This window comes from Echeneis naucrates, chromosome 8 (assembly GCF_900963305.1).
Source record: "Echeneis naucrates chromosome 8, fEcheNa1.1, whole genome shotgun sequence".
In the NCBI taxonomy this organism is placed as follows: domain Eukaryota; kingdom Metazoa; phylum Chordata; class Actinopteri; order Carangiformes; family Echeneidae; genus Echeneis; species Echeneis naucrates.
The window spans coordinates 7,208,129-7,235,800 of NC_042518.1; the positions used below are offsets into that span (position 1 = coordinate 7,208,129).

The 27,672-nt window shown below is 41.7% G+C and overlaps 2 protein-coding genes across 3 annotated transcripts; one reads left to right on the forward strand and one right to left on the reverse strand.

Moving 5' to 3' along the window:
• The first annotated feature begins 3,199 nt into the window (after positions 1 to 3,199).
• slc5a11 (solute carrier family 5 member 11) lies at positions 3,200 to 7,846 on the forward strand. Of its 2 annotated transcripts, none has more exons than XM_029508558.1 (14): positions 3,200 to 3,229; positions 3,396 to 3,500; positions 3,619 to 3,678; positions 3,788 to 3,892; positions 4,036 to 4,141; positions 4,244 to 4,324; positions 4,413 to 4,618; positions 5,085 to 5,220; positions 5,433 to 5,540; positions 5,617 to 5,767; positions 6,183 to 6,351; positions 6,617 to 6,832; positions 7,321 to 7,495; positions 7,608 to 7,846. In XM_029508558.1, the coding sequence occupies exons 1-14, from the start codon at positions 3,215 to 3,217 to the stop codon at positions 7,841 to 7,843; spliced, it is 1,869 nt and encodes a 622-aa protein (XP_029364418.1). In that variant the 5' UTR covers positions 3,200 to 3,214; the 3' UTR covers positions 7,844 to 7,846. The 2 variants fall into 2 exon arrangements, with proteins under 2 accessions (XP_029364418.1, XP_029364419.1); XM_029508559.1 differs by having other exon boundaries at positions 7,321 to 7,447; positions 7,605 to 7,846.
• A 96-nt stretch (positions 7,847 to 7,942) lies between these two features.
• arhgap17b (Rho GTPase activating protein 17b) lies at positions 7,943 to 27,159 on the reverse strand. The gene is made up of 20 exons (XM_029508556.1): positions 26,816 to 27,159; positions 23,240 to 23,279; positions 18,145 to 18,249; positions 17,399 to 17,475; positions 17,040 to 17,151; positions 16,792 to 16,868; positions 16,593 to 16,695; positions 16,148 to 16,216; positions 15,889 to 15,970; positions 15,098 to 15,225; positions 14,424 to 14,535; positions 14,260 to 14,341; positions 14,039 to 14,119; positions 13,574 to 13,687; positions 13,376 to 13,467; positions 12,995 to 13,133; positions 11,889 to 12,176; positions 11,153 to 11,274; positions 10,656 to 11,069; positions 7,943 to 9,242 (listed from the first exon to the last, which is right to left on the reverse strand). The coding sequence occupies exons 1-20, from the start codon at positions 26,866 to 26,868 to the stop codon at positions 9,091 to 9,093; spliced, it is 2,442 nt and encodes an 813-aa protein (XP_029364416.1). The 5' UTR covers positions 26,869 to 27,159; the 3' UTR covers positions 7,943 to 9,090.
• Positions 27,160 to 27,672: the final 513 nt, after the last annotated feature.

A 27,672-nucleotide genomic window follows, 5' to 3' on the forward strand; every position in this document is an offset into this window, starting at 1 on the left:
TTGTAGTTTAAGTTTTCTTTCTTTAAGTCTGAGTTTAGGTCACCTCTGTAAGTGCAGTATTACAATTCTTCAGCAATATTTTTGTGATATGTCCTTGAATAAGATGTAGATTGACAAGAACTACCTTTTATCCTGAGATAGATGTTCATTTTAATGACACCCACACACAGTTGGGGGTTTGTAGGAGACCACAAAAGCAGTTTTCCTGTTAGTTTACATGCTCTGTATTTTTGTAAGCTGCCCACCAATTTGAATGTAATCTAAGTTCCTTACTAAGTGTAGCCTATTTTCTCAAGTAAAACGCAAATGCATCAGCTTTCCCTGTTGGATTGTTGAATCATTGATTTGTTGAATCCTGTATACCTCCATCTCAGTGGATTTTGTTGCCACATCAGTTGTAGCTTTACATGTATTTATTTATTTAGCTCTAAAAGGCGATGCTCTTGTATGATACCTCAAATGCTACGGACTTGGCAATGACCTGACAATGACATTGGGAAGTTGGCACTTTTTATTAAAAGACATTTTTTAACGGGATTTTTAAAAATTCGACTCAACTCACTAACAAAAGATTATGAAGTGTTAATATATGGATCTGAAAGCGGGCAGTGTGCAATATATTAATGTTTGGCTGTGTTCCAGTGTTAGATATTATATCCATCGAACTCTGACAGAGATATCTTGTGTTTTTATTGTATTGGATGAGAATGACAGTTATTACACTGAAAGGACGTGATTAAGGCCAGTGTGAGAGACGCAGCATTTCAAATCGCACTTCAATCACGGCATTCCAGCTTCTCAGCTTTACCAGTGCATTGTAAAACTCCAAGCTTAGATTTCCATTGATATTTTTAAAGGTTAAGGTTAAGCTGTCCAGCTAGACAAAGCTTTGTTTTTATATGGTATAAGTTGTTGTTTTTTCTGCTTAATTTACAGAACGCTGAAAGTGTTACTGTTCATTTAAGGTCTAGAAAGTGTTAAGTCTGTATTTTGTATTGTGTCCTAACGATGCTGATAAATATAAAGGGGTCTTCTGAAATCTATCCTCGCCTGAATGTCTGCGTTTTTAAAATGTGTGCAGTCTGCTGTCTTGTAGAGAAACAGGGCTACACATTCTAATGTGTTATTGACAGTACAAAGGTAATTGCATGCACTTATGGCCTTTTTCTAGATCTCTTGCAGCTCTTATAAATCTGTTTACAGCATGTCTTTACAACTAGTTTAGAACTGCTGCTGACACACCTGCTATTGCTGCAATACTTTTCAGTCAGAGAAGCCTATAACTGGACATAACCTTCCCCTTATCTTTCTTATCTTGATATTGCCTTCCATTCTTCCTGGGGGCAACTTCTTAATTTAAACTAATTCAACAATCATTTAGCTCTTCTGCTGGCAGCAGGAGTGTGTTGTGAAAACACCTCTGTCAGGAGTAATAAATCTTTTACATTTTAACGAAAGCAGTTGGAAGTGGAGTTTGATCTCATGATGAGTGGAGGAACTTTCCAGACAAACATTACATTCCTGGGACTGTAACTGGAGACATGCCGTGGTTTTTGGGGAAGACAACGCATTTAGCCACTTCCCAGCTGGTCGTGATACGTGATATGTGATACGCAGGGTGCTCATTCACTCAAAGGTGAGTTTCTTTATTAAACTATACCGTCCAAGTATTGCCCAAAGACACCACACTGTAGCTTATCTGATAGTTACACTCAGATTCACTGTATCGTCGTACCCCGATACAAGCACAAGTTACAAGCCATGAATTAAGTTTTTAGTTGTGTTAAACTAACATAAATAAAACTGTTAAATGAATATTATGTGTACACTACCAGTCAAAAGTTTGGACACACTTTGCTATTCCTTTGATGAGAAAGTGTGTCCAAACTTTTGATTAGTAGTGTACAAGAAATTCATTTAACAGCAAAACGTGCAATACATAAAACTGTTATACTGAAAGTGTATAGTATCAGTAAAATCATTAGGGCATTGGATCACACAATTTGGCTTTATTTATTTATTCTTCCACACAATCCCTTAGTTTATTTTAGGCTTCTTCCCATTTCAGACTGTTGTATTGTAGAACATTTTATGCAAAACCATCAGAAAGCAGATGATAAAATGGTAAGAGTGCTGTATGAAAACATGTCCGTTAAGTAAATGTTGCACACAAAAGAAACAAAGTGCTTTGAACTTGTGCCTTGGTCCAATTTCCTGGTTTTGCTGAGTTCATAATTTTTACCTTGAAAGTTATGCAAGACCTCATTGGTGTAAACATTTCAAGAGTGTGAGAAGCTTAATAATTACCGTTTCAGTTTAGTATGTTTTGTAATTGAAGACTGTCCTCTATTGTGCTCACCGTAAAAATCTGCCCATTTCCTGGTTTCCAGATGATTTCTAATCCTGCAGCAGGACGTGAGGGGACCAGCGTGTCCCCATCTCCATCGCCCTCTTCTGGGGCCCAGACTACTCTGGGTACTGTGGATATCGTGGTGCTGGTGCTCTACTTTCTGCTTGTGCTGGCAGTGGGATTCTGGGTAAGTGCAGGGGTAAAATAAATCAGCCATACCGTGTCATGAGTCAAGTCATAATGGCTTGAAATCAAAATGAACTGTACAAACTTTTTTTTTTTTTTCTCCCCCCACACAAATATCTTTCTCTGTGCCTCAACAACAGCAGCTGTACGCTGCTTATTAGAGATGGATCCTTTTGCCTCATCATATGCTCTTAAAAAAAAAATAAAAAATTAAATAGAACTTTTTTTATTAAAGGTTTTAGAAGAAAACATTCCTGATGACATGACTGGTTGTCCGGACATGTCGGATCAGCCCCATAGAGGCACGAGGCTTTATGTCTGATATTCTGTCCCCTTGGAAATATAAGATTTGTGTCGAGCAGTTTTGAGATTTTGAGCTTCCACAGAGCCTTTTTGTTTTTGGAATAAAGAGCCCAAAAATGCACGCACAATCCAGCCGCGTAGAACTTCCTTTTCAATTACCATTTACTTTTATTTTCTGTTTCTTGCACAAACAGAAAAAATACATAGTTGTCAGTGTATGTGTGTGCAGAGGTGTCCTTGAGGCGTCATCTATTTCCAGTTCAAATCAACATTTCTTCCTCACATGTATCTCTGATAAGTTTTTAATTTATCTTCCAGTCCATGTGGAGGACGAAGCGCAGCACAGTGGATGGATACTTCCTGGCAGGGAAGAACATGACCTGGTGGCCAGTAAGTCCAACACTATATATACTGCATTTCCTGTCATACCAGGACATGAGTGGAAGCATGATTTATTTATTTTCATTTTTTTTTCCACTGCAACTTCCACCTCTCATCTGTCATGGTCAGAAACATGTTCTGAAGTTCAAGCTGATTCTGACTCTGTTGTATTTAGGTGGGTGCCTCCTTGTTTGCCAGCAACATTGGCAGTGGGCATTTTATTGGCCTGGCAGGTTCAGGAGCTGCAGCAGGAATTGCAGCAATTGCGTATGAATTTAATGTAAGAGCTTCCATTTCACTATTGTAATATCCGAAACAATCTTCGAATGAAAAATCAATGAAAAGTTGTTGTTTTGTTGTTGTTGTTTTTTTTTATTCTGTTAAAATGTTGATATCAGGGCATGCTGATGGTGCTGCTGCTGGGATGGCTCTTCCTGCCCATTTATCTTGCCTCTGGGGTGAGATGTTGGCCCACACACAGTAAAATATCCCACACGCTCGTGTGATTTTGATTTATTTTGATCATTTTTAATCATCTAATCATCTTTGATGTTTTTTGTCCTGCAGGTAACAACAATGCCAGAGTACTTGCAGAGGCGATTTGGTGGGAAAAGAACACAGTTATTTATAGCTGTCCTGTCCTTGTTTATTTACATTTTCACAAAGATATCGGTATGATACCAATTCACAGTAATTCCCTGGTGCTTTCTTCGCTGCTGTGTGCATCTTTTTGAAGCTTTGTTTCTCGGTATCATCTTAACTTCTCTGCAGTCGGTGAAATACATATCTCATGTGGTGTTTGGCTTTCTCACCAGGTGGACATATATGCCGGTGCAATGTTTATCCAGCTGGCCTTACAGTGGAATATATACCTGGCTATCGTGCTGCTGCTGTCAGTCACTGCTTTGTACACTCTTGCAGGTGATGCCTCTTTTTCCTTCCCCTTTTAAATGGTTCTGGCTAAGACAATGGAGACATAAAATTACTGTGTACCGCTTCATCTACATGTGTGTTGTGTTTCAGGTGGTCTGGCTGCAGTCATCTACACAGATGCTGCTCAAACTGTGATCATGCTGGCAGGAGCCCTGACCCTCATGGGCTTTAGTAAGGGAAATGTGACTCCACAACAAAAATTTCCCATCACAATCATTCTGTTTTCCTGTGTAAGTGACGCTGTCATCCCCTTGTGGAGGTTTTGTCGAGGTTGGAGGCTGGAATGGTCTGATGGAGGGGTACGCCAACGCCATCCCATCCATCCGGGTGCCCAACTCGACCTGTGGCATCCCTCGAGATGACGCCTTCCACATTTTCAGAGACCCGGTGCACTCTGACCTGCCGTGGCCTGGGGTTATCATTGGCATGTCTGTTCCCTCTATGTGGTACTGGTGCTCTGATCAGGTACTAACTATCACATGTGACAATTCAGAACCTGAGTTTCCAAGACAGAAATTACATTTTGGTTCAAATTTCTCTTCCATTCAAAATGTAGACAGGCCTTTCATCTATAAATGCCAAAATATAGTGTGTGCATTTGCTTTTTTTATTTTGTTTATGCTGCTACAAATCCCTCTTTAGTTCTGAAAATCATTTTGAGCATTTCGTCTGTCTTGCTCCTCAAAGAGATTCAAAATTTATTTGATACCAAATCAGACAAATTTCAACTAGATTTTTTTTCTTATTAGTTCAACAGCTGTACCTTATTTACTTGCACATAAATACTGTTAACATGATACATGCCAGATTTTGCCACATTGATGTCCCTTTTCCATTTAGATCCACAGTAAATTGGCCCAAATATGAGATAGTCTTCTGAAATAGTCACTGGTTGTTGACTGGGGCGATCTGTGGCTGTATTTCTCTGCAGGTGATTGTGCAGCGATCCCTGGCTGCTAAGTCCCTGACTCATGCTAAAGGAGGCTCATTGCTGGCTGCTTATCTTAAGTTTCTGCCTTTCTTTGCCATCATGCTGCCTGGGATGATCAGCAGGATACTTTACACAGGTAGGAAATGCCTGTTTATCAGCGAATCCTGCAATTGTGTGCACACTTGTGAAACCATATATGGTCTCATAAAAGTAGTTCATTTGCCAACTACTTCCTCAAAGAGTACTTTTGTGTTCGGTAATTGTCATATTTACTCATTAAAAAGCGATGCTACATTGTGTTCAGTGAAAGGATTTTGTGTTTCTAAGAGTTTTAATGACATTGTGCAGATGATGTGGCATGTGCAGACCCTGAGCAGTGCAAACTGATCTGCGGTAATCCAGTGGGCTGTTCAGATACTGCGTATGCCCGGCTGGTCATGGAGCTGCTCCCCTCAGGTGAGGACACTTACCCCCTCAGCTACCACTCCCCTCCAGTCTTTGCTCTCTTTTACTCCAGTCTTTTCTTTGCCAGGATTAAGGGGTCTGATGATGGCAGTGATGATTGCTGCCCTCATGTCCTCTCTGACCTCCATTTTCAACAGTGCCAGCACCATTTTCACGATCGACATATGGAGGACTTTTAGATCCCATGCGACTGAGTTTGAGCTCATGATTGTTGGCAGGTATATGACATTACTCAAAAAATGGATTCCGGATGAACATTTAATTTTTACTAATGTACAGTTTTTGATGAAAAATTTAAAAAGGGTAGAGTTGCTTTCTCTACACTTAAAAACGAGACACGTATGCCCTTCAGTTGCTCTGCTCAATTGCATACTGTTTTTCTGTCATGCTCTCCCAAACCATAATTGTTCTTTCCACAAATTTCCAAGTTTCAACTTTACCAGATTTCCTCCTCTTGCTTTTATGCACACAGCCTCATGAGCAAATTTACAGTGCTGATGAGATTTAAGCATCAGACTCTTCCATTTTCTGTCCTCAGAGGCTGCCCTGCGATCGCATCATGGCATGCCTTTGAACTGAGCTGTTTCCTTTTTCACTCAAAACACGCATCTCATATTTATGGGCATGTGGCAGGGTGTTTGTGCTTTTGCTGTTGGTGGCCTCCATTCTGTGGATTCCCGTTGTGCAGGCCAGTCAGGGCGGGCAGCTCTTTATGTATATCCAGTCCATCAGCAGCTACCTCCAGCCCCCAGTCTCCATTATCTTCATCATGGGCTGCTTCTGGAAGCGGACCAATGAGAAGGTACACAGTCTCTGCGTGTGCTGTGCTCTGTATGTGAAACACACTGTACACAATTCAGCTCTTGATGTGAACCTACTTTGATATCTTATTTAAGATATTTTTGCAATGTGTGAAAGAGATCTTAGTTTGGTTTTAAGACCTGTCGCCCTACATCCTGATATGATTGGATGATGATGAAAGCTGGAGTAAAGCAACTGTAAATAAAAGCATCTGTGGCTGTGCTTGTCTTTGACTCTCTCTCTCTCTCTCTCTCTCTCTCTCTCAGGGTGCATTCTGGGCCGCAGTTATTGGTCTGTTGGTGGGCTGCATTCGCATGATATTGGACTTCATTTACCCTGCACCTCTGTGCTATGAGGAGGACAAAAGACCTGGGGTGTTGAAATATGTCCATTATCTTTACTTCTCCATCATCCTGTCACTCCTCACCCTGGTTGTTCTGGTTGTGGTCAGCCTTGCCACAGAGAAGCCCAAACCAGAGCAGGTAAAGTCACTCAGTCAGCTCTGTGATGACGTTTTAGGCTTTATTGGGTCACACATTTTTTGTAAAACTTTTATTGTAGGCAAACCGATTAGCTTTAATTTAGTGTTTCTCATAAAAAGTGTGTGTGTATAGCTACATAAAGGCATATTTTTTTGAAAATTTTGAAATTTTTTTGAAAAAATGCACTGCATATGTTAGTTTGTAGTTTTTTCCTTCTTCAGCCTGTTCTATAATGCCAGTGTAATACTGTTTATCTCCACAAATGCAGCATCACCAGGTGTTAATATTAGATTGGGTTGACGATCAGACTACTTCTGCCAAACCTTGCAGAGTTTTGTCATATTTATACTGATAGAAAAATATCTAACATCCACAATTTACTAAAAAAAAAAAGATTTCCCCCATCTCCCTGAATAAACCTTTTGTTATATGTCTGGTTTGTATTTTTTGTTTTTTTGTTTTTTTTCTTTTAAATTTATTTATTACAGGTTAGTCGCCTTACCTGGTTCACAAGGTTTGACCCGTTAGAGCCCAAGCAGAATGTATTCACTGTGGAGCAGAGCAGGAAAACCTTTGAGGTGACCTCTGGTCAGACAGATGCGATGGGAGCAACAGGAAGAGAGCAGGAAGCTGGCAATGGAAATGCCCATTGTGACAGGAAAGGTGTGTCACAGTCCCACTTGTTGTGACACTTTTTCCATTTGACTTTTTGTCTGAATGCAGCCACTGAACAATTCAACGTGTGTTCTCTCTCTTTCCCTTGTGAATTATTAAGACTCTTCATCCTCCGTGTCCTCCACCGTCAGAAGCCAGTCCAGGCTGGTGTCTGCCATCTACTGGCTGTGCGGGTTAGAAAGACGGCTGAAGGGAGGGAACCATCCTGCCACTCCAGTCCGCCCTGTACAGGCAACCTACTCGGTGACAGAAAAGCCACGACTGCAGCTCATTGTCAACGTCAACCTCATCATTTGTCTCACTGTAATTGCTTTTGTTATTGGCTACTGGGTCTAACGGACAAGGTACGACACTTTTAATGGACACGTGGTGTGTGGTTTGGGTTGATGTTTTTATATAGTTTAATGGTAAATTCTAGTTTTCAATGAACAATAATTAAAATATTGACACCGCTTTAAAATGTTGAACAGTCTTTATTAAGTAATGCAATGTGAGAGGCAACATGTGCAGAATAAAAATACAGTAAAAATGTGTGTGTGGGGAGGGAGATAAAATAGCCAGAGATTACCCAAACAAGGTCAAAATCAGTTGTAGAAAAATTATATGCAAACACTGTAATTATTTGGCTGTGAGCTTGAGAGGGAGTGATCACTTTTAAAGCTATGTAATAAAAATCAGTTCCTTTTAATCACAATAAAAGCTAATCTTTAGGACATTTTGAACTTGAAATCAGCTGAGATATAAAAAAATATTAATAATTCAAATAGAGAATAAAATTTTACCCTGCTGCAAAAAATCTAACTGCCTGAAACACCAAAAATGTTTTACAAGATAACTGCAATTTATATTGCACTTGTGCCAAAATATTTGGTCATTAACAACCTTAATACAAAACTGAGCAGCTCTATAATTGGGTCCAGTTCCCTTTGGCCCATAGCCATGTCTTTGGTCTTTTATAATATGGGTATGCTTCAAAATACCCCCTTTTTAGATTAAAGCAAGGCACAGAAAAGCGATCAGGAAAAATGTCTCGTCTTCTACTTTTATGATAAAAGATCATCAGTGGCAGGCTAATACTTGTGTAGAGCTGCTGAATGAAAAAAACGGTTAGTTGTCAGGTCTATTTGGTCAGACGTGGTGCTAAAAGCAGACTGATTTAGATTAGATAGCACTGAGTTTTTAGTTTCAGGAGCAAGGATTTGAAAATAAGCCAGGGGCAAATGAAAACTCTGAATGCTTCCCCAACAGATTCTGGATTTCAGCTGCTATAATGTTGAAGTTTTAAGGTCGAGTCCTATTAGCCTTGTGTCTTTGCAAGGCCCTGCAGTCCAATCTCAAAAATATTCAGCAGTATATAGAGCGAAAGCATTTTAACAGTCTCTGAGGTCTAATATGGGAAATGATGGGATGGGGTTTGGTGGTTTTAACCAACACTGTAATAAAATGAGGGTCCTCTCTCTGTTGGTACAAAACAAAAAAGGGCAGACGTTTTCCCCCGGGTTACCTGTCGATTTTGAACATTCAAATCTGGACCAGCTGAATGAAGGACGTTTTCGATGAGAGTGATTCCTCTTTTCCTTTTTTCACAGAGCTGTGCTCTCTGCCTCGCTGTGAGGGTCTGGGGGTGGGGCTGGGGTGGAGGCAGGCTCTTGACCAGCAGAGCTTTCCCCTTGTTGGTCCACAATTACCTCGGGGATAAGGGCTCGTCCAATACCCTTTAGGACCGGGCCTCCATCTGTGCAGGACAGTACGAGTCAGCAAACAGACCAGCTTAGACATATCTCAAACTCAATTTCAAACAATAAACTAGACATAGACACATACACACACTCAGCAGGACACCAAGGATCACTCTCATTGTAAAATCCAACCAATATTGTATGTTTGGGAAGGGTTAATTAGCTTTTTTTTTTTTAGTTGAGGCAAGAGTATCTTTGGTGTTAGTCTTTAAATGCCACACATCGCCAACATGCATCCGTTCAAGACGAAACTGAACATACAGAGTAACAGCACATGGCCCGTTTAAAGCCTGTTTAGTAGCACATCACAGAAATCTGTTAGCAGGCAAGGGTCAGACTCAAGTTTGGGGATGGGGTAGGAATCATAAACATATTAGTACAGGTGGACATCAGGGTTAATGTGCACTAATACATACCATTAATCATAAACACGTATACAGTATGAGCATTGGCAAAAGTGACACACTGAAAAGAGCAACTGCCTGCATTCTTTGTTACACACACACACAAACACACAGGAACATGCAGCTGACACAGAAGCGAGGCCAATGCGTCAGCCAGTCAGATCCTTACCATTACCTGCCTTGCAAAGCTCATCTTAATGGCAGGCTGGCAGCTCAGACATCTGCAATATTTACACATATCCTGTCATGCTTCACCACAGTTGCATTTAGTGTGTCAGGCAGTAAGAGACAGTGAACCCAGAAGCCAGAGAGCTAAACGCAGTGATGCACAGAGAGGACGCTGAAATCACTCAATACTGGCTACAGTATCAGCAGAACATCAGCACGTGATTTCAGTCGTTGTGTCTTTTATGTGTTGTTATTGTGGTTCATTAAAGCTGAAATTATAAAATCCTCTCATTAACGTAATCACAATCCCAAACAGTAACTCAGCACAGTTTAGCTTAGTTATACTTCTCTGTTACAGCTATTAATAATTACTTCTCTGCATTTAATAGATAAGTAATATTTATAAATTATAATAATTAGAATGTAATCACTTAAGTTACACTATTCTGAAATCACCCATTCTACCTAACAAACACCCTCAAACACAACATACCAAAAGATTTTTACAAAGATATTCTACTTTTGACTCCCCCATATTTATTTGCCAGTGATAATTATTCCCTACTTTGCAGAATATAATTTTAGATAAAAAAAAAAAAAAAAGCAACACATGATCATCCTACTGAATATGACTTGAATATGAAAACATGTAACACTTTTGATACCTGCAGCACATTTTCCTGGCAACGTGCATTTCTAAATAAAGGATCTGCGTATTTCCTCCTCCAAAGGCAGTTTTAGATCCACGATTCACTTCCTACAACTATTATGTAAAATACAACACATGATCGTTGACCTCACTCATAAATATGAAACTAGTGACGACAAACCATTTACCTGTTATGATCTTGGAGGCGGTGCTACAGAGGCCATTTCCACTGTCATTTGCTGCAGGTTGGGGGGGCGGTGGCATGCTGGGCCGGGGTCGTGGCCTTGGAGCCGGCCTAGAAGGGCGGGGTAGAGACCCAGAGTGGAAGGAAGACAGCGGGTTGGAGATGGTTCCATCGTGAGGTGGTGTGTCAGGAGGGGTGGGAGTGCTGGGGGGAGAGGGGTCTGACTCCCCCTGGGACTGTTGGGGTTGGGGTGGTTGTGGCGGAGGGTGGCTCGGGGCGTGGATTTGGCTGTCTTTGCTCTGGTGGCGTCGGGGTGTGATGGGTGGGTAATGAGGGGTGCTGGGTGTCTGGGTGTTACTGGGGTGGGAAACAAAGGGGCTGGTCTGTTTTGGAGGAGCCGGTGCTTGCTTCTTGGTGCCTTTAGAAGCAAACATAATCATAGCATGACAACAATGTTAACAATATTATCGCAATTAATGTATTTGATGTGCATTGTCTCACCTCTGCGGACCATGTGCGGACTAGGCCCCCTGGAGCCACCCTGAGGGTGAGGGGTTCCTACTCCAAGAAAGGCTGAACCATTCCTCTGGGGAGGGGGGGTGGACATGAGTTCACGTGCTGGGCTATGGAAATACAAAAAACAAACAAAAAAACCCCCCAATGTTAATCAATTAGCATATCATCTACACTTCGCAGTCAGTGAGCAAGTGATGCATCAGTGCACAAACTCATGCAAAATATAAAGAAAGTTCCATTCAAAGCATAATTACATTAGATGCAGGTTATATCATGAGGAATAATCAGAAGCAAGTGTGGGGGGAAAAGGTGCAAGATCAGAAAATTGTGTTTGTTTAAAAGATCAGAAGAGGTCTGCTCGTGTTGCATGCGAAATCGGACAATGCAAAAAGGCAGTCAGTCAGTCAGGAAGCAAGCAAGTTTTCAAAAATTGACTGAGTTCATAATCATCACAAGCGGAGGGGGCGGGGGTAAAATCTGTAGACAAAGCACAGTGCGATTTTCATTGCATTACATTTTTAATGTGTTAAAAATAAAGCCAAATTTAATCTGAGGACATTGTTATTCGTATGATTTCCTGCTTGGTGAATTCCAGTGAGGGAGCTGTGAACTTAAAGACCAATCAAACACATGACAAACAAAGGGTGGGTAGAGCTCCAGATTGGTTGATCGGCTGCAAGTAGGCAGAGGAGTATTTTTGCTGCCTCAGCTCACTCCTTACCTGCTCTCCTCTGCGCTGAGCTGGGTTACAACCTGAGGGTGCACTGTGGCTACCTGGCCCCCACCACCCAGACCACCACCACCACCAACACCACCAACACCACCAACACCAGCTCCGACCGAGCCAAGCTGCTCAGCCTCTGCAGCCAGGGACCGAGCCAGGGGCTGGGGCTCAGGATGGGTGGAAACCCCGGCTTCCAGAGGGGGCAGTGGGGGTTGGAAGGTGGGTGAGGTTAGCTGTGGCTGCTTTCTATTTACAGTGCTGGCTCTACGTGGAGTGGGCTCAGTGCTAGGGAGGGGGAGAGGGGAGAAAGTTCAGGAGAGCAAACCACACGCCATCAGAGTGAAAGAGACCGAGAGGGACAGAAAGACAGTGAGAGCAGAGATGGACAGAAAGAGATAGTGCGAGGGACAGAAAGAGATGCCACTTCCTGCGTTCAATGACAGCAGTTCAGAAAGAAGAACCCAAAAAGAACACACACCACATCACAGTGACCCTTTAAACAGAAAAACTTTGAACTGCAACGTCACTGCAGGGACAGGAGAGACAGATGCCACACCATACAAACAATGCAACAGAGGAAGCCCACACAAAACATAAAATCAGCAACCTACAGTGTGATGTAGGCTTTAATTGGAAGTAAAGGCGATAACACAAAAGTACACAGAAGTAACACAAGAGAATCATAACTCCAGACAAAGTGGTTACCCAACAATATTGAAAACCGTCTTTCATTAAATATATAAAATGGAACTCATGTTTCATCATGTTCTGTACCAACCAAGGAGAGCAACTGATTAGCTTGTGCTGAAATCACCTGAATACAGTAAAAATGTGGTGGAAAAAAAATCACAATGAGCACAATTCCCTCCTTTCACTTAGTAACTGGATCAATGGGTGCTACATCGGACTATGGCACGGCTTTGAAGTCTGGACTGGGCAGATCTTCAGTGGGCGTTTCAGTGACTGTGATGGATTCGTTGGCCACTACATAGAGGGCTGCCACAGCCGGGCCCCGCGACTCCTGCCTGCTCAGTGTCTTGGGTCGGGACGGGAGGGTGAGGGTGAGGGGCAGGCTGCGGCTGAGGTTGGGGCGAGACAGGTACCTGTCTTTACGGGGAGTGTGACTGTCCCCATCCTGCCCCACTAGGCTGCCGGGGCGTTTCCTATCCAGGCCAGGTTCAGGGTCTGGAGTGGCTGGATGGGTGGGCATGGAGAACATGCCTGACACATTAAAGTCCACGTCTACAAAAAGAAGCAGCAGCAAGAGAGAAGAAAATCACTCACACTAAACTTTGACGTGGAGCATGGTAAACTAATTTTCATAATGGTTGCAAATAATTTTCAGTTATTGAGTTCTACTATCTACATCATTCAGATAAAAAAAAACAAAACAAAAAAAACAAAACGATGTCCATGCTCTGCACATCCCATTAAATTGGTAACAGTGATAAAATGTCACTGCGAATACGACAGACAAGTTTTACCTTCAGGGAAGAACCAATCAGCATGCTGGATAATGGGCTCAATGATGGCAACCACGTGGACAGATGTAGCTGCTGCCATCTCTGCCAGCGTCCTGACCACAACCAGAGGAGAAAGAAAGTAAGCCAGCATGATCAACATTAGTGTCATTGTGTTCTCAAAAAAGTGTGTTGGTTTGTTTGTTTGTTTTTTTTTTTTACCCCTCTGTCTTTGCCCAGAGCAGGTTGGGTCCCAAGACAATGGCGATGTTGCTGGGAGTCATTTTATTAACCTCACTGTCCAGAGCCAGTCTAGCAAGAAACTTCACCAGATACCTGCAAGAGAGACCATGCCACTGCTTTAAAACCTTGCTGCTTCAGATTGGTCCTGAGACTAGTTCATGAGCCCCGGGTGGGGAACCCTTTTTCCAAAGCAGAAGTAGGCACTCAAAATAGATGTCTGGCAGAAGTGTGAGGCAACATTTCAGCACACTGGTGAGACTGGTTTCTATTATTTGACTCGTCGAAATCTGCTGCATTAATTATAAAAGCAAAAAACAGAACAGAAATTAAGTTTATACATTCAGTTGTGATGCTTCGTTTAGAAATGTAGACTTAGACACTGTAGCAGCAAATGAGTGCATTGTGTCATTAGATCGCAAATTCAAGTGTTGCAGGTGCTCTTACCTGAGGTTGGCTTTGTGAGTCTTTGGCAAGCGGTCACATGTCATCCAAAGGGCCTGAAGCCGCTTATCAGGGTCTGATACACTGAAACCACACACACACACATTTCAGAATTTCTCTTTACTTAACAACCAGAATGTCTAGAATAGACAACACGCACAAACTGCTTCAGGTGCATTAAATATGGTCTTAAGAGAGTAAAGATTGTGTGTCTGTCTTCTTACTTGGAGGCCTGTATCCACTCATCATACAGGCCAAAAGTCATTAGAGGTTCAGGAAGCTCCCTGAGGTAGGACTTAAGTGCTCCTACATGTGAATAGATAAGCTATGAGAAAATGATATGGACCAGTCGGTGTCTCATTTTGAGGGTTTGTGGAAGAGTTTTTACCTGCAACAGCGTGAGGATCAAAGTAGAATTCCTCAAGCTGTGAGGTTGAACAGTCCAGGGCTGCTTTGAGCTTCTTCAGCTTTGAAGCTCCGGCAGCTATTCTGAACAGTCCCTGTGAACGCAGCACAGCAAAAAAAAAAAAAAAGAAGAAGACGACGAAGTGGGTGAAAAGTTTAGGTATTTTCAGGTGACTTGTTTCTAGCAAGTCTGGCCTGGTTGAAGAAAAGGAGAAGTTATGAAAGTGTACCTTCCATTGAATGACTGAAAAAGTCAAGAGGAATGTTTTTTTTCTACCCAGAGAGATGTAGCTCTTTCAGGATGAGTATCAGACAGACAAACAGCAAGGAGTTTTGGTTCTCTTTATAAACTTGTCTTTACTTGTTCTCCTTGGGCAGTCTAGAGATTTGGTTACATTTAGGGGCTGTAATAGTGGATGTACCAATGGATAACAGATTGCTGCACACACTCAGCCCAAAGGCTAACTGACCACAAGTTGGTTGCAGATGTTTCCAGGCTGTCTTTGTCGTGATTTCTAGAGACCAGTCCGCATGTCCCTCATCTCCCACAGAGTGGAGCAGTGAGGTTTTATGCATGTACACATTTTTTTTTACCAATGAACCCTCAACTTTGCACCAGGTTTACCAAAGTTTCTCTCCACAGGACTCCAACTCTACCTCCTCTTTCATGCCGGTTTCCAGCAGCATCATGACGCAGGCCTCAATGGGCAGAGCGATCTCACGGTTACTCCTCTTCAGATGCTCCTCCAGGGCCGTGCCAAATGCCGGCTTCTCCATCCATGAGTCTGTGTGAGTGATAAGTCATCAGTGCCGTCACATTAATCTAGTTATTACACACATTTAACTTGATTTCACACCAGTGCTTCCCTTGTCTTAAAACTATATCACACATGAATCCCCATTAAAAGCCTGGCCACACCTATACACAGCCAAGACGGTGGGGTGCTTGTTTCTGAAGAATTTGTGAATCAGTGAAGAGAAAGTGCAAAACATGGAACATTTAAATCAAACTATTCACCTGATATTATTTGTGATATGTTTGATCTAATATGTCTACATCCATAGTGTTAAATGCTGCTGTCACTGAGCTGGTTGTGTTTAGTTGTCAGGACCAAACGCATGCCAAAACGCTACGACAAGCCAGAAAATAGATGTGTAAAATTATAGACACCACTGTTAAAGCGCCGTTTATAGAGGAACTGAAAGGAGATGCAGTTCCTGATATGTTTGATCTAATATGTCTACATCCATAGTGTGAAATGCTGCTGTCACTGAGCTGGTTGTGTTTAGTTGTCAGGACCAAACGCATGCCAAAACGCTACGACAAGCCAGAAAATAGATGTGTAAAATTATAGACACCACTGTTAAAGCGCCGTTTATAGAGGAACTGAAAGGAGATGCAAAGGCTTTTCGAGTATTTGCATATTTAAGAGGCGACTGTTTCATGCCTTGCTGCATTTGGATTGTTGGTATAGCTGCCTCCAGAGCTGCCAGAGACCTCCTGTGGTAGTCTGCCTGGGCCTCTAATAACTGCAATACATAAACAGACATTCAAACAGACCAAATACACAGAGAAGTCATATACTGTAGTGAAGCTGGCATTCAACCGGCATCACCAAATGATGAGGTTATAGTAGGACAGACTGCATTTGCATCACATTCCCATCTTAGTTGTGGGTCATTTGAAGTAAACTGAGGTTCACTCACCATTACATAGTAGCATGCATACTCTCCCTCTTTGGAGGAAAAGTTGTACATGTCTGCAGAGAGCTGGTCCTGCAGATGAAGAAGAGAAATATTTCCAAACATGGCAAACACGCTGGTGACCCTAAACCTTGTACTGTAGAATCATTAATAAGTAGATGAACTCCAGGTGACAATACAGTGACCTTTAATTATGCACTCTTAATAATGAGCCTATTAATTAAAAAATAATTTCCCTAATCCACTCCTCTACTAAGCTTTCTTTGTACAGTCAGGTCATTGGATATGATCCTAACCTCATGAAGGACAGAATGTAAAGCTATTAGTTTAAACATGTCTCCAGTATATACCAAGTATACTGCCTACCTAAGCCGCCTTGATCTGTATCACAGCGTTACCTCCTTTATAAATCATATTTTTTGTCGCGATTTCAAAAAGAAACTTCTACCTTGCATATTTCTACTTTGTTAAGAGCTTCGTCCATCTCGTCTTTGAGAGAATCAACCTTAGCTGCCATGGCCTGGTTGTTGGATTTTCCTGTCTGTTGCCACCTGCAGGCCAAGAAATGATTTAGGCACTACAAAGTGCAAGACACAGTCACACTTAATTTCCAAACATTACTAAATGTGCAATACGAGCAAGTTCACCTTGTCTTGGCAGAGTCATAGTCCAGAACCAACTTGGCAAGTTGCTTCCTCTGCTTCAGTATGTTGGGAATCTCCACCTGTGAGAGAAACGGCCTCAGCACTGTCCTAACAGTTTACATTCAAGACTGAGAATAACTATTTTTTATCATCATGAATCACTCAGAGTAGTAAGATAACACAAAGTGATACCGAAAAGCCACAATGAATTTGGCACAACTGAGATGTTGCTGTGAAGTCTGTGTCTTTACCTCAGCCAGCTGGTTAAGAGGATCCAGGATCTCTCTCTCCAACTGCAATTCATGCTGCATCAGTTCAGCTGCTAACCTGCTCTCTGCTTCCCCACACACATCCATCATCTTGCTGTTTGCACAGATACAGCAAGGATGTACACAAATACGACTGTTATCACAATTTTTTCTTACAATGAGAAAATGGTTCATGCAAAAAAAAAAAGAAGAAGAAACAAAGAGACTCACAGTTTTCTTCTTTTAATGTCTGATTTTGCTTACTTAGATTCATTCGCAATTTAATTATTAAGATAATTGTTCTTTTAAGATAATTGAGGTAAAAAAAAAAAAAAATCATACGGGTAACTTTCCCATCTCACCCAATCAGACTCTCGTCTCCCAGTTGACTTCCTCCATCCTGCATGGTCTGAGACAGCGCGGTCAGCGGCAGCTTTTTCTGCAAACACACCAGAAGATGTGCAGTAACAAAAAACATAAAATAATAATAATAATGACTGAGTAAGACACCTTTGTCTCACCTTTGGCCAAACTGTGATGAGCAAATACACCAAAGAAAAGTCAATTATCGCCATTTGGGATTTAGGCAATTAGATAATGTTTCCTTTTCATGTGCTGTCAGGGAATTTGCTTATTTAGCTACGCCATGTCTGCAAGTGTGTTCTGCCATGCACTACTTAGATGATTAAATTGAGACAGTTATGAAACATATGATTAAGCCACACATGAAGGTGATATTCTTGTAGAGGAATGTCTGCTTTCTTTTATGTGTGTGAGGCCTGATTATCATTCACATCTCACGTGTTATGTAAGAAGAGACACTGTGTTTATTGCACAAGATAGCAGGGCCCTTTCTACCACTGACATTGTTGTCGTAATGATTCACCCTCCTTTAATTTCTGTGCATTCATGCTTCACTACTATCTCGCTCAGTGGATATTAAACAAAAAGAAAAGACACAGCCAGACTGAAACATGTTGCTAACATGCTCAGATGGCTTTACTGCAGACCATGTAAGAGTTGTAAATGTTTACAACGTGCAGCAGCTGAGTGAAACCAGAGTGATTCGGTAAACTATTGCGGTTAAGAGAAATCAAGAGCCTCTTACGTGTCTCTTTTCTGTATCTGTGCCAAGTTGGCCCTGCAGACAGGAAACAAGCCTCTTGTGCGTGTTGTGTGACACCAAACGCACCAACTCCATTCGCCTCTCAATCTGTGTGTCCAAAAAGAGACAAAATGCAATGTTGTGAAATCAGAGCAAAACAAAACAGGAGTTCAGCTGACTGATCTGAAGCGGGGCGATGGGAAACATGTGTAATGATGTATTATCCTCCAAGACCACACATGCAGATTTTCCTGTTGGACAAAAGAAAACCAGGTGAGGGCTACAAATCAAAACACTGATAGTCCATCTCTGAAACTTTCCATCCTGCTTCTGTTATTAAAAGATGATGGAGGAAGTGTGAGAGCTTTGCCTCACCCTGTTCTGCAGTGTGCACGGCTACAACAGGCAGCAGACGGAGAGAATCATGGCAGATGAATTTCGCTCTTTACTGAGAACAGGGAAAGCTGAAATATGAAGACCTCATGCTGTGATACTATCAAAAGAAATGAATCACTCTGACCAAAGGCCCAATAGTGGCCTCATCTGTTAAGGTGCTGACAGCTCGTAAGCATGCTTTAAACCCATTTGAAACACTTAACCACCAGCCTGTGTCCCATTTTACCTCTGGCAGTTCATAAAATTTCACTGGAAGAAGAGAATCTACTTGTAGAGACTTGAGTCAAGAGATGTTTCTATCCTACTCTTTCTCTCCAGATAATGTCTCTGAGCACCCTTTCCTCCTACTTTTCTAAACAGTAACAGTTACCTCACTTTAGCAACTCATTACTTATAATATGCACAAGTGATCGATCTGTCTTAAAAAAAAAGAAAAGAAAGAAGAAATAAAAAAAAAAAAATGGCGCCAGCGGCTGGCTCAGACCGAGGATGAATAAAACAGACTGAATTTCACAATAACATCTGGTCTCTACCCAATCCATGCAAAAAGGCCAATGTAAGCCAATACAGAATTTTAAAAAGGTTCACTCTGCTGTTTTTGAACTGAGGCTGAGTTTGTAGCGACATTAGTGACATGTTGATCGCGTTCACTTCCTCTTCCTGTTTCCCTGTAAACATCAAGTCGTCACTTCATCTAAATGCCCCTCATTTGCCGTTTCATCCCCGTCAACCTCTCACTCCTCTTCCTTTACTTTTATCCTCACTAATTTGTGGCATGTCAAGCACTCACCCTCTTGCTCACACACGAGTGTTTGATCCTCCCTCTCTCTTTCCTTCCCTCTCTCCCGCAGCTGCTGCTACGAGCCGAGACACAGCTGGACTTGGCTTCCTTGCCTGGATCCGACTGACTCGCTCACCATTCAGCTGATCCCTAGCTCTGATTAATGCGTGGAAGTGTAGCTCTATCTGGAGAGGGCTTGATTGCATTCAGGCTTCCAAAGCTCGTGCCAACAGGGAGAGAAAGCAGAGAGAGACCGCGACATGGGCGGTGTGGCGGACTGGATCCACCGGGTGATCACATTGTGTGTGCAGACAAAAAAGGGTTTTCTTTGAGTGTTCACCAGCAGACTCTCAGGACACTAAATGAATGTGAACTCATATTGAATTGTGGTCCATTTACCACAATTTATATCTGATAGTTTAAGGGGCCTTTTCTGTGCAACGTCTGCTGCTTTTCTATGTTAGGGATTTAGTAAGATGTGCTGGCAGATTTAATATCAACAAATACCTGTATAACCTAATTTTTATATAGCATCCCATTAAAAAAAAAAAAAAAAGATCTTAGATTTTCTTCAGTTAACTGGTCTCACATCTAAAACAGCTAGCTTTAATGTGCTCACAATAGATCTGACCTCAGAGATAAATTAAATGAAAGAGAAAGACTGAAGTCATTGACACAGAGACAAAAGCTGGAAAACTCCTGGGTCATACACACTGACAAGCACACACACTTGAACCACTACCAGAACAGAAACAATCCTCCCACGCCTCCAGTTATGGAGCTGTCCAAAGGTTTACAGGTTTGTTACTGCCATCTTTTTTTTTTTTTTTTTTTTCCAAGCAGCAATGAAAGACGACAGCATGCTGACGACCTCTGACCTGCCACAGCAGAAAAAGCTGGAACGTTTAGTGAGTCATAGAGGAACTGGCGGCTGGATAGAGTTTTGTATTCTGGCTCTGAGCTGCTTTTGCTGATGGGAGAGACGGTTATTTGAAAATCTGGGTGGCAGATTACTTAGCTGGCTGATCTTCTTGAATAAAAGTCTGGCTAGCTGAAGATGGGGCAGAAACAGTATTCGAAGAAAAGTCTGAGTCACTTTGGCGAAATATAAGTTTTCCTTCTTTGTGGTGAGAACTGGACTGGTACCACTCCCATATCAATATCGCTCTCAAGCGTCTCCATAAACTTCAACTGCTCCAGAACTCTTGTGCTCACATGATCACCTGACCCAGACAGTCCTCCCCCCCTTAATCACATCTCCTGTGCTTAGTAGCTTCGCTGGCTCTGGGTCAAATACCACATTGATTATAAGCTTCTGTTGCTCACCTTTAAGTCTATTTAATCACCATCACCGTTCATCTGTAGGTTATTTTTAACCTAAACTGTTTAACTGTTAATTAGTTTTTATCTGTACAGTTATTTTACCTCTTGTATTGCTTTGTTTCCTATAATTTCCCTGTAAGCTTCCCTGAAGGAATACTATGTTGTGTAAAGACAACATTGTCCACCAACCAGCACATGTAAAAGCTCACTAGCTGGCATTATATCTAAGGAGCTAGCATTCCTTGCATGCTTGGCTAATTACCTCATTCCAACCTCTATGCTAAGCTCAGCTACCCAGTTACTGGCTCCATTTGTTCATTTTTGTAGAGATATGAGAGTAAATCTACTCATCTTGCCAACAGAAGCAGGAATCGTCCCTTAATAGACCAACAACCTTTCAACAAAGCCAGCGTTAACACTAACAACAAAATGGTGTTTAGCGTTTGGCTCACCAGCTGGTTATCTGACGACTCCCTGTTTAACATACAGTATCAGATATAAGTATGGGCCAGTATTTGCCACAACAAATAATTGTTGTGTATCTGAAGTTGTATTCAAATCCTGACCTATGGGACCAGTTCCAGCCTGACTCCCTGCAGTATGAGACCAATCAGGAAGTGATACAGTTTGACAGTCCTCAGCTTTCCCACTGAGGCAGGACGTGTCCAAACTAGATAAATGCCTCCGCTTCTGCCACTGGCGATGGAAAAATGGAAAAGGGAAGACTAATACAACACCATGGAAATCATAGTGTCAAATTTCATGTTGGAAGGTTCAGTGAAGGGGTGTGGGAGTGTGTGGGGAGGGGGAAAGGAAAAATTGTTCTCTCTCTGCTTATGTTTGGAAAGAAGGAAAAGCTTTTTCCAGCTAGTTGTGATTAAATAAAAATGCTGATACTGATTCACTGGTCAATGAATCAGTAAGCTGCGAGCCACACATTTCACAGAGATGACTGTAATCAGGCACATTTGTGAACTGGCTGACTGGGATCATTTTTCTTTTCTGAAAACTGCTGATTCGGACTGGCACCTTGGAGATAAAGTTGTTGCCACTTCTACAATGCCAATCACTTGACAATCACATTCCTCACTGAGAGCTGGAGCCGTAGGAATGTCTAATGCAGCACAAAGTGCCTGACGTTCAGGACGAGGACCAAAGACGAGAGAAAGCATTCTCTGGAAGGGTTGGGTCAGTTACTGTTCTATGTTATCATGGCAATGATCTACATGACAAAATCTAACAATTTCCACAGAAAGCAAAAAGACATTACCAGATTCAACAGTTTGTTGTGAGCACAACCAAACAACTGCTTACGCGTAGATATTCATATTTTACAAGATTTACTCGTTCACCAGGTTTTGCGTGTTAAAGTGTGTTAACCACAAGAGGTTCATAGTTCACTTCTGTTTGTCATAAAACTCTGATGATGCAGCCATGATTAAATCGGGGTTGTTAAGAGCTTTTCACTTAACTCTTTTACCTTTACTTTCCCACAACAAAAGCTTCACTCGCCTGTAAACATGCGCTGTCTTTCTCAGTTTCTCTCGTGTTTACTCACACTCTCCCCCTAGCAGTGATCTCAGTTTCACTGCCCAGAAAACTCCCATCCCCCAACACACAGACACACACACACACACACACACAAACATGATGCACAGCCCACATCCAGTATGACTGCCAGATAAGAGAACACTGCCAGGGTTTGCCTTGAGTGGAAAACCATGAGGCACTTTTCCTCCCGAGCCAGACCTCTGATCTGTCACTTCATTACTGAGCGAAAGGCTCTCCAGAAATGTTTTAATAGCAGTTGTACTCCAACACTGCAGAGCCACTTGGCATCAACAAACTGCTAAGATACAATAGTTTTAACAGAGCCTATGAGGAGAACTAAGTAAGTCTTGTAACTTCCAAATTTTACTCTTTCAGACAATGACCTCTGACAAAAATACAGTAGTGTAAAGTGGGTCAGATGGTGAACAGGACTCGCTCACATAGCTGAAAGAAAATGAACCTCAGAATCATATTAACCTCTAAACATACCTCCACCTCTGTGGCCACAACTGCAGTGGCTAGACATATACCAACGTGATCAGCTCAATATGACAATGCATGCACTGCAATGCACTGCACCTCATAAACAGTGTTTTCAAGTTGCACATTTCTTTGTTTAGAGATGATTTTTTTTCTTATTTGAAATGATAGAATATTATAGATAAATTCACTTCAGAAGCAGATCCCATTAACACATCCAGTGTCTAGTTAACATCTACTTTTCCAGCTATACAAATGTCTGAATGACCATATCTCTGTTAGCATAGAAAGTTGTCTGAACATGTTAAAAGTTGTTTCCTGCACAGTTTGCTGCATTTTAAAAGCTGAAGTGATGGTAAAATGCATTTAAGCCACAGTAGACAGTGAAATTACATGAAAAAAGCCAGTTCAAAGCATCACACTCCCATTGCTCCTAATTTTATATATATATAAAAAAAAGTGTCATGTGAAATAATGTGTTACAATAAGTATTATCTGTATTACAATAATGCAACACACACACACACACACACCGATGATGGACAGATATGAGACTGTTATATTCACCTGCAGAAGGTCATCTCTCAGCACCTCGGTTTTCTCAGCCCTGTTGAAAGAGACAAATATGGAGCCAAAGATCAGAGAGAGCAAATGGAGACATTAAAAACCATCTTCAGCACACAACGCCACAAACATGCCAACAATACAATACAATCCTAGGATCATAGTTATAAGAGTAAACAGCTTTCACTTGACTCTGAATGAAATGGTGAAGGCATGCGTGGTATTTCTACATGTGTCACTCTCACAGAATGCAACAGGCATCGATTGTGCTAACTCAAGACGAAACAAGCCCAAACCAGTTGCAGAAAAACAGCTGATCAGTTTGAAGTGTGCAGGAAAAACACACAGCCCACAACTCACTTAATTCCACAATTAAACATTGTCACATACTAATTTGAGCTGTGCCGAAAAGCTTCTTGCTCACCATGTAATCATGTAATTGCTGGGTCATATCTTCACACACAGACACACACAAATAGGTGCAAGCTCTCTCAACATGTACGCACAAATGTACAGAGTCATCACCACTCATGCCTGTGGCTGTTTTCCAGAATAGACCTGTCAGAATCCTGTGCCCCATCCAAACACACACATTTCCTGTTGTGTCATCTATACCTGGTTTGTTGTGGCAACAGAAAAAGATGGGTGTGTTTGTGTGATGGAGGGTAGGACTTTCTAAATGGCCCTCTGATGTCTTACACACACACCAAATGAAGGCTCTGAGAAGAGGATGCAATGACATCACTCTGAAACTTCAAGGAAAGGTGTACTAAAACGCCAAAAATCACAACATCTGAAATAAGATACATTTCATCATATATAATCGCAATCTCCCATTTTTCTCCCCGTTTCACAGTCAAAGACTGATCATCTTTCTTCATTACTAGGCTTGAATCCTGCTGAGGCAGTAAGCCCAGCAAACGATCTCATCACTCACCCTATCAATATCTAACGAATACACCAACCACACACACCGATGTGCACATGTATTATATCTCTGCGCACAAATCCCCGAAGACCTCCTCCCTCGCTCTACCAGCACCAGCCCACACTATAGATTAAAATCGCACAGGGATCAATTAACCCGCTCCCACACGAGGTTATTACCTAATAGTGTTGTAAGATTCAGAAATAAGATCCTTGCCAGTTACACCCTCCACATCCAGGCTTACCTCACTAACACATGAAATACCCTCACTGTCGATTGAAAATACCTCAACACTTGCTGCAAGATTTATTATAATAAATCAGGATTATTCCTACAGTTATTAACTCCGATTTATTATTAAATCAGTGGTAGAATTCAGCGGTATTTGGCATTATCATTATTATTATTGCTGCAACTATTATTCTTCTTATTATTATAACTATCTAAAACTGCATGGCAATCTCCATTCCATGCTCTATTAGTCACTGTCTCTCTCAGCTCAACCAGCCAAGGCAGAAGATTGCCCCCCCCCAACAAATCTGGTTCTACTTTAGGTTTCGGACTTTTAAAAAGTTTTGTTGTTTTTTTTTTTGTTTTTTTTTTTTCTTGCCACTGTCATCATGTGCTTGCTTTTGGTTAGATTTGTTGGGCCGCTGTAAAATAATACACAGTATAGTGAGAGGGTTTAGACCTGCTGTATTTGAGTGCTGTCCAGTGTTCTCAATTGGTAATATATAAACGAAACTGAGTGTGCAGCGTAATGTCCTGTGCAAAGAGGAAACTTGCTGAAACCAGAGATGTATAAAAATTGACAGAAATAAATCACATGCATACGGCACTAACACAGACTGAGATGTCAAGGACAGAACTCGTAACTTTATCAGTTCACCAGAGATTGCAAAGCACTTTGTGATCCCATCTGCAGCCAGAATACCAACACACTCATCCTCACGATCGCATTGCACATTAGGCTGCACAGGCTCATCCCCGAAGGAAAAGGCATCCTGAGCAATCTTTAGATCCCTATCAATATTGAATTTGCATTGATTTGACTGGAGAAGCCTACAGCTTGGCTCTGAGCAGCAGCTATTGTTCCAAGAATAGACTTTCACAAAACTGGATTACAGACGCTGCAGCAAAACAACCGTAATTGCAATATTTTGTAAACTTTATGAATTTGTGCCTGTAAGAAAATTAACTGACCGTACACAAACTAAAACCATTCCCAAAGTATATTCATATATCATTACAGTTGGGGGCTTCCATGCCTCTGTTTTCATCCCAAATCAAAACTTTGATAACTATGTAAAATATAAATTTACTATCTCATACCACACAATAACTGCATGTAAATCAAGCTTTTTCCTCCTTATTAATCACATGCAAATCAAACTGCTTCCTGTTTAAAGAAGCAAACAAACAAAAAAAAAAAAACCCCTCTGTAACTGTGTGACATCCCCAGTTCCACCAACTGTGTTCCCATCAGCGATCATGGAAATGCTTATTCAACAGAAACCCTCCATGTCTGATCCTTCTTCTGTCAAACAGAAAAGGACACTGTCACGTCAAACACATTGTTGAACTGCATCATTTCACTTCAACCAATCAATTTTTCAAGGTTATACTGCTAAACTAGGCCATTTACTTTCTAACGCACACTTTTTGTTCAGTCATGCCGTGCAACAAATGGCACCAAAGTATTGGTGGTATGTTACCCTCTGTCCAGCAGTAATCCACGCTGGGTGTGTGCCTGCAAACACTTCAATCTATCAGTTTGCAAGCTGTCATTCTTTACTGCTCTTACACAACATATGGAGGAACATATGCAAGGAATCCAAGGCCAGTGCCTATGGAGCGTTGGCTGGGAAGTCATTTTGAAGAAACATTATGAGCGCATCTGCTGCAGACACCATTAGCACAGTATAAGTAGAGACATCTCAGGGGTGGCTTCCGACAGAGAATGGTTAACTACCTTCCAGTACCACCATTAATCAGGATAAACGTGTTTGTCTTCACATCCAAAATAATCAAAATAATCCTACACAGTTCTAAACAACACAGAGCAATGAACTGACTTACGGATGCTCTATGCTGAGAAAAAGTAATCAGTCTAACGTGAGAGGAAACAATCATATAGTTGCAGATTCAACTAACTTTTCTTTTTTTTTATGTTGGTTAAAACAAGTCAGCAACTTGAAATCCTATCCTAGTCTTTTTTTTATTTTATTTTTTCATATTATTTATTTCATAGATACCTATCAACCAAGAATAATGAATCAATAATGAAGAGTGAATTTAATTCAGGCATTCATTTAGCTCTATCACAGACTCACTCTGTCTAAATGGTGACTGCAGACAGATAGCCAGACAGGATTGGCCTTTTCACACAGACTGATGAAAACCCAAAGTCCTCACAATGGGCCTGTGTGTGCAGGTTTAGTTTCTGCATGACATCACTGGGTTGCAAACTGTGAGTTTACTTTCCTCAAAAAATTTCATAAACTCTCAGTTCCCGACCCTTCAGACACCGCCCACCGGACAATGGGAAAGGGCAACAAACACACTAATCTGATCAATCATGTTGTTAAACACACAATACGTGTCAACGACTCACACTAAACGTGCGTTATTAAAACACAAACAACACTCACCTTCCGACAGTCTGGTTGGCAAGTTGCCTCATGCGGTTGAACTGTTTCTTCATGTCTGAAGTTTCCTGTGTTTCCTCCTGCTGCGTAAAAGTGAGCGCTGTCGTTCATCCACCGCGGATCCAAAAAGTTGCGCTACGTCGCTGCCATTGTAGCAGACGGGGCCGATCTCTGTGTTCACTCCAGCTGGAGGCCTCTCCTCGGTCGGACCCGGTGACACAGCAGAGCGGCAGGAGTCAGTGAAAACGGCTCCAGACGCGCCGCAGAGTCTCCATCGCCGCTTCCTCCACTTCGGGTCCCGCTGGGCTGACGGCTCTCAGCGCAGCCGCCGTGGTAGGAAGAAGGAAGTGCCTTTACTTCCCCCACTGGGTGCTGCATGCTGACATGTGATACCTTAGCAGGAAAAAAAAAAAAAAAGCATTGACTCAGCTATTGGTCTGTCATGGTCATGTCAAAGTCATAGTTAATAAAAGCCAGAATAAAAACTAGCTTTTGATTTGGCTGAACTAAAATTAAACCAACATTATTTTACTTTAGACTTTACCCAACAAGCAAGCAAACAAACTCAAATGTAAAAAAAACAAAAAAAAAAAAAAAGGTAACATCAGAGCCAAAAAACATCATTTAGCATCTACCGTCAGTGACAACAGATAAGAAAAAGTTTTTAAACGCATTCAAGTTCATGAAGTGCAAGTTCAGACTTGACTAAATGTCTCCATGGAATGAGACTGATTGGAGATCAGTTCTTGACTAAACTCTGGCGATCACATTGTTGTCCGGAGAGATCTGATGCCACCTTGTGGCTGCTGCTCTGTCATGACACCCTCGTTAAGAGCCCACGTGAGACAAATCTTGATTTT